The 7,500-nt window shown below is 45.7% G+C and overlaps 1 protein-coding gene across 3 annotated transcripts in view; it reads left to right on the plus strand.

Moving 5' to 3' along the window:
• The window catches only part of camta2 (calmodulin binding transcription activator 2), a 42,012-nt gene that overhangs the window by 1,491 nt on the left and 33,021 nt on the right, over positions 1-7,500 (plus strand). For 2 of the 3 annotated variants that reach the window (XM_081704022.1, XM_081704023.1), the window contains exons 2-3: positions 4,978-5,079; positions 7,375-7,478. In XM_081704022.1, coding sequence (XP_081560148.1) covers positions 5,049-5,079; positions 7,375-7,478 — 135 coding nt within the window. In that variant the 5' untranslated portion in view covers positions 4,978-5,048. Of the gene's footprint in view, positions 1-4,977; positions 5,080-7,374; positions 7,486-7,500 lie in introns of those variants that run through there. The other variant, XM_081704024.1, reaches the window with a different exon arrangement.

Below are 7,500 nucleotides of genomic sequence, written 5' to 3' on the forward strand. Positions count from 1 at the left end.
TTTTTAAATGTGTGCACATGAGTATCTGTTTGTGTCCATGCATGTACATACACACGTGTGCAGACATACACAAACGTGTATATTTAGGATGTTGTAATTCACACGTTTTCCTTTGGTGTGTGACTGGATATCTAAAGAAATGTGCTCTGACCCATTGTGTGCCTGTGTGTGTGTCTTTGTGTGTGTGCTCCAGTGGTTTTGTATCTGTTACTACATGTATCTTTGCCAAAGTCTGTAATCATAGCAACAGTTACATGTTGAGTAGAAACCGTATCCTGTTAATATAAACAATGGGAGTAACAGGTTCATTAAAATTAAAAGTTTAATTACGTTTTCTCCCATCCATGATTACATTCACAAAAAGACCAAGCAGGTTTGCTTTTCTTTCTCTCTCTCTCTCTCTCTCTCACTTTCTCTCTGTCTCTCTCTCTCTCACACTTTCTCTCTGTCTCTCTCTCTCTCTCTCACTTTCTCTCCGTCTCTCTCTCACTTTCTCTCTCTGTCTCTCTCTCTCTGTGTCTCTCTCTCTCTCTCTCTCTCTCTCTCTTTCTCTCCATTCCCTTCCTTCTCTCCTTCAGTCTCTCTTGTTGAACACCGTTCTGGTAACTAGGCAACAGAGGGAAATAGAGACTATGATTCAGAGTCTTGTGTGGTGGTGGGAGGCTGTTTATAGGTTTACTGAGTCTCATCCCTGGGCTTTACTACTGAGACTCATCCCTGGGCTTTACTACTGAGACTCATCCCTGGGCTTTACTACTGAGACTCATCCCTGGGCTTTACTACTGAGACTCATCCCTGGGCCTTACTACTGAGACTCATCCCTGGGCCTTACTACTGAGACTCATCCCTGGGCCTTACTACTGAGACTCATCCCTGGGCCTTACTACTGAGACTCATCCCTGGGCCTTACTACTGAGACTCATCCCTGGGCCTTACTACTGAGACTCATCCCTGGGCCTTACTACTGAGACTCATCCCTGGGCCTTACTACTGAGACTCATCCCTGGACCTTACTACTGAGACTCATCCCTGGGCCTTACTACTGAGACTCATCCCTGGGCCTTACTACTGAGACTCATCCCTGGGCTTTACTACTGAGACTCATCACTGGGCTTTACTACTGAGTCTTGAAAGATGGCACCGGTGAGGTCGGCTGCCGTCACGACTGCTCCGTCCACACCTGGCACTTTTTTCGCTCTTTTCGCTCTTCCCGCTACCCCTGACTTCTCCGCAGCCCTTCTCTACACACCACGGCACGTATCTCGTACAGCAGAGACGCCCTTATTTCTCTTAATCTACATAGCACTCACCTCAAGCCGTCTGTAACCCCGGACCCAAGATGGCCGACGGAGATCCTGAGGGAAAACAGAAGACGCGGCGCGAGGAAAAGGCCTCGAGGGAAGCGAGCCGGCGTCAGGAACAGGCTGAGGGCTCGGGCACACCGAGCTCCCTTACCCAGCATGCTGCTAGCCAACGTCCAGTCTCTGGATAACAAGCTAGACGACCTCCGGGCCAGGATAAAGTTCCAGAGGGACATTCGGGACTGCAACCTCCTCTGTTTCACCGAGTCGTGGCTGAACCCAGCGGTACCAAACCACGCTATCCAGCCGGCCGAGTTCTTCTCGGTTCACCGCATGGACAGGACGGCACGTTCGGGGAAGTCGAGAGGCGGCGGAGTGTGTGTGATGGTAAACAACAGCTGGTGCAACAATGCCAACTTTGTTACTCTCGCCTGCTCCTGCTCACCCAACCTGGAGCTGCTCGCCTTCAAGCTTCGTCCTTTCTACCTTCCCCGGGAGTTCACTTTGGTCATCATCAACACCGTGTACATCCCACCTCAGGCCAACATGGACACTGCACTGTGTGAAGTTCATGAGGCTCTCACACAGTTTCAGGCACAGCACCGGGACGCTGCACTTATTGTGATTGGGGATTTCAACAGCGCTAACCTCAAGCGTGCAGTGCCCAACCTCTACCAGCACGTAACCTTCCCCACCAGGAGAAATAGGACACTAGACCACTGCTACACCCCATACAAGGACAGCTACAAGGCACCAGCTCATCCACCGTTTGGTAAGTCGGACCACGCCGCCATCTTCCTCATACCAAAATATAAACAACGGCTGAAACGGGAAGCTCCGGTTCAGAGGGAGGTCGCGCGCTGGACAGACCAATCGGTGGCCGCTCTGCAGGACGCTCTGGAGGACGCGGACTGGGACATGTTCCGGCGCAGCACTGATGATGTCAGCGAGTTTACGGAGGCAGTAGTGGGGTTTATTGGGAAACTGGTGGACGACACGATCCCAAGAATCACCATCAAGAAGTTTTCCAACCAGAAGCCCTGGGTGGACAGAACCATCCGCGAGGCTCTGAACTCTCGCACTGCTGCCTACACCGCGGGGATCATCAGCGGGAACATGGACGAGTACAAGTCTGCGGCATACGGAGTGCGCAGGGCGGTGAGGGAGGCGAAGCGGCGCTACGGGAGGAAACTAGAGACACAGTTCCAGCAGAGTGGCTCTAGATCCCTGTGGCAGGGACTACGGATGATCACGGACTACAGGAGCCCACCCTCTGGACTGATGAGTGCAGATGAGTCTCTGGCGAGCGAGCTGAATACATTCTTCACTCGCTTCGAGGCTACATCTAGCAGCGCTAATGCTAACAGCGCCAATGCTAACAGCGCTAGTGCAAATGGCACTATCGGCGCAGCCAATGGCGCATGCGCAGGGCCCACCATAGAACAGCGCGCTCTCATTATCACGGAGAGTGACGTGAGGAGAGTGTTTAAAAGGGTGAATACCAGGAAGGCGATGGGACCAGACGGTATCTGCGGGAGGGTCCTCAAAGCCTGCGCAGATCAGCTAGCCCCGGTATTCACCGACATCTTCAATCTCTCCCTGACGCTCGGTATTGTCCCGTCCAGCTTCAAGCGGTCCACCATCGTCCCCGTCCCGAAGAAACCTCGACCCTCCGACCTCAATGACTACCGCCCTGTCGCCCTCACATCAGTCGTGATGAAGTGCTTTGAAAAGCTAGTCAGAGACTTCATCACATCTTCACTGCCAGCCTCCATGGACCCACTGCAGTTTGCATACCGCCACAACCGCTCCACTGACGATGCAATTGCATATCTGCTCCACACCACACTGACTCACCTGGACGAAGGGAGGGGAAATTATGTTAAAATGCTGTTTGTCGACTACAGTTCAGCATTTAACACTATCATCCCCTCCCTACTCACTACTAAGTTGGAGGATCTAGGACTGCATACATCCCTGTGCGACTGGATCTCCAACTTCCTAACGAACAGACTACAATCAGTACGGGTGGGCAACTGTGTCTCATCCACCCTCACCCTCAGCACTGGAGCTCCTCAGGGTTGTGTCCTAAGCCCCCTGCTCTACTCACTGTACACCTATGACTGCACAGCCACTTCCAGCTCCACCATCATTGTCATGTTTGCTGAAGATACCGTCATCATGGGCCTGATCTCGGACAACGATGAGAGGGCCTATCTGGAGGAGATTAAACACCTGGAGAACTGGTGCCAGGAAAATAAATCTCCTCCTAAACGTCAGTAAGACAAAGGAGCTGATCGTGGATTGCAGCAAGAAGCAGGAGCGGCACTACCAACCTGTGAGGATCAGTGGAAATACGGTGGAGAGAGTAGATAGTTTCAGGTACCTTGGTGTTCACATCTCGCAGGACCTGTCCTGGTCCCGCCATACCAACTCCCTGGCCAAGAAGGCTCGTCAGCGTCTTTACCACCTCAGACGCCTAAGTGACTTCAGACTGCCCTCCAAGGTACTGCGGAACTTCTACACCTGCACTATCGAGAGCATCCTCACGGGGAACACACAGTCTGGTTTGGGAATAGCACCAAGCAGGACAGACAAGCACTCCAAAGGGTAGTGCGTTCAGCATCACTCACACAGAACTTCCTGACCTGCAGACCATCTACTACAAGTGGTGCCAGACCAAGGCCAGGAGAATTGTGAAGGACCCCACCCATCCCAACAATAGACTTTTCTCTCTGTTGAGGTCAGGGAGGCGCTTTCGCTCCCTGAAGACCAAGACAGAGAGGCTGAAGAGGAGCTTCTTCCCACAGGCCATTCGGGCCCTGAATCAGGGAAACTGATAAACTGTGGGGACCACCACCACCATGTAACATAACTGTATATCTGTATATATATATTTATATTCAATTACCTTGTTACACAACAACTGTAGATATGTTATTATACGAAATGGATCTGTACATTCTGTAGATTGTGTACATATACACAACCATATACATTGTACATTGTGTATATAATCATAATATACATATATTGTACATACATTGTTAATATATTTTGTACATACATAGAATATATATATATTTCTCTTTGCATATATATATTTCACATATAGAGAATATCTATATTTCTCTATGCACCCCTGTTTTTTTTCCCTCAGTTTGGACAGAGCACTCTCAACCATTTCACTGCGAGTTATACTGTGTATGACTATGTATGTGACAAATAAACCAAACTTGAAACTTGAGTCTCATCACGGGGCTTTACTACTGAGACTCATCACTGGGCTTTACTACTGAGACTCATCACTGGGCTTTACTACTGAGACTCATCCCTGGGCTTTACTACTGAGTCTCATCCCTGGGCTTTACTACTGAGTCTCATCCCTGGGCTTTACTACTGAGTCTCATCCCTGGGCTTTACTACTGAGTCTCATTACTAGGCCATAATACTGAATCTTATTACTGGGCTTTACTACTGAGTCTCATCCCTGGACTTTACTACTGAGTCTCATTACTAGGCCATAATACTGAATCTTATTACTGGGCTTTACTACTGGGCCTGGGTGTTTTCATGTGTTTATTGTGTGTGTGTTAGTGTCACAGTTTGATCTGTTTGTGTGTGTGTGTGTGTGTGTGTGTGTGTGTGTGTGTGTGTGTGTGTGTGTGGGTCTTAGTTTTGCAGTTTGAGCTGCTGTGGAATATCTGACTGCCGCCTGCAGGCTGGAGAGAGTGAGTGCAACCCACCATGAACAACAAGGACAGCAGCACAGAGTCTGGTCAGTCCATCACACACACACTCACACACTCACACATATACACTCACACACACACTCACACATACACACAGAAACTCATACACACTCACACTCACACATACACTCACACACATACACACACACTCACACATACACACAGAAACTCATTCACACTCACACATACACTCACACTCACACACATACACACACACATACACACTCACACACACATACACACAGAAACTCACACACACATACACATTCACACTCACATACATACACACACACACACTCACATACACTCACACTCACACACGCACACATACACACACACTCACACATACACACTCACATACACACACACACACATACACACACTCACATACATTCTCACACACTCACACACACACACACACACACACACACTCACATACACTCACACACATACACATACACACACAGAAACACACACTCACATACACACACACACACACATACACACACACACTCACACGCACACACACATACACACAAACACACACACGTATATACACACACACATTGCTTACGTCGGTCTCTTTCTCAGTCTGAAACATAATTATTACATCACAGGGCAGGACGAGGGAATTTTAAAAATATATTTATATTTTCAAAATTGTAGTAACATACACAGGACCTTCATCACCAAAGTGCTCCAAACACAGAAGCTGATGAACGTTCTGTCCAGAACATTCTGTTTCCCCAGGAACTCTGTGTACTTTCAATATCTCTACATCTCTTACTACAGTGCACTGCACTTACTCACCTTGTATCCCTGGTATGAGACACACACACGCACAAATACACAAAAATACACAAAGTATATATGTGTGGGTGTGTGTGTGTATGTATGTATATATGTACATATATATTTGTGTATATGCGTGTGTGTGTTTGTGCACGTGTATATTTATATAATATTTGTGCTCGTGTATATGTATATAATGTGTGTGTATTTGTGCATATGTATATTGTGTGTGTGTGTATTTGCACGTGTATATGTATGTGTCTGCACACCTGTATATGTATATAATATGCGTGTTTGTGTGTATTTGTGCACTTGTATATGTATATAATGTGTGTTTGTGCATGTGTGTGTGTATTTGTGCATGTCTATATGTATATTGTGTGTGTGTATGTTTGCACGTGTATATGTATATAATGTTTGTGTGTGTATTTGTGCACGTGTATATATAATATGCATGTGTATTTGTGCACGTGTATATGTATGTTGTGTGTGTGTGTGTGTATTTGTGCATGTCTATATGTATATTGTGTGTGTGTGTGTATTTGTGCACGTGTATATAGTGTGTGTGCGTGTTTTTGTGCACATGTATATGTATATAATGTGTGTGTTTGTGCATGTGTATATGTATATAATGTTTGTGTGTGTATTTGTGCACGTGTATATATAATATGCGTGTGTATTTGTGCACGTGTATATGTATATTGTGTGTGTGTGTGTATTTGTGCATGTCTATATGTATATTGTGTGTGTGTGTGTATTTGTGCACGTGTATATAGTGTGTGTGCGTGTTTTTGTGCACATGTATATGTATATAATGTGTGTGTTTGTGCATGTGTATATGTATATAATGTCTCTGTGTGTATTTGTGCATGTGTATATGTATATAGTGTGTGTGTTTGCGTGTATTTGTGCACATGTATATGTATATAGTGTGTGTGCGTGTTTTTGTGCACATGTATATGTATATAGTGTGTGTGTGTATATGTATATAATGTGTGTGTGTGTGTGTATATGTATATAATGTGTGTGTGTTTGTGCATGTGTATATGTATTTAATGTCTGTGTGTATTTGTGCATATGTATATAGTGTGTGTGTGTATTTGTGCACATGTATATGTATATAATGTGTGTGTGTGTTTGTGCATATGTTTATGTATCTAATGTCTGTGTATTTGTGCACGTGTATATGTATATAGTGTGTGTTTTGCATATGTATATGTGTGTGTGTTTGTGCATGTGTATATGTATATAGTGTGTGTGTGTGTATTTGTGCACATGTATATAATGTGTGTGTGTTTGTGCATGTGTATATGTATATTGTGTATGTGTATTTGTGCACGTGTATATGTATATAGTGTGTGTGTGTGTGTGTGTATTTGTGCACATGTATATAATGTGTGTGTGTGTTTGTGCATGTGTATATGTATATTGTGTATGTGTATTTGTGCACGTGTATATGTATATAGTGTGTGTGTGTGTATTTGTGCACATGTAAATGTATATAATATGTATGTGTGTGTGTGTTCCAGAGAATAACCATCAGATGAAGGTGTTTCTGCCCACTAAACTACTGGAGTCTTTACCACGCACCAGCACCTTGCCTAAAGAGAGACTGCGCTGGAATACCAATGAGGTAGAAGGCAAGGAGCCTCGTG

The sequence above is a fragment of the Electrophorus electricus genome, chromosome 21, assembly GCF_041902795.1.
Source record: "Electrophorus electricus isolate QZ-2024a chromosome 21, ASM4190279v1, whole genome shotgun sequence".
NCBI lineage: Eukaryota > Metazoa > Chordata > Actinopteri > Gymnotiformes > Gymnotidae > Electrophorus > Electrophorus electricus.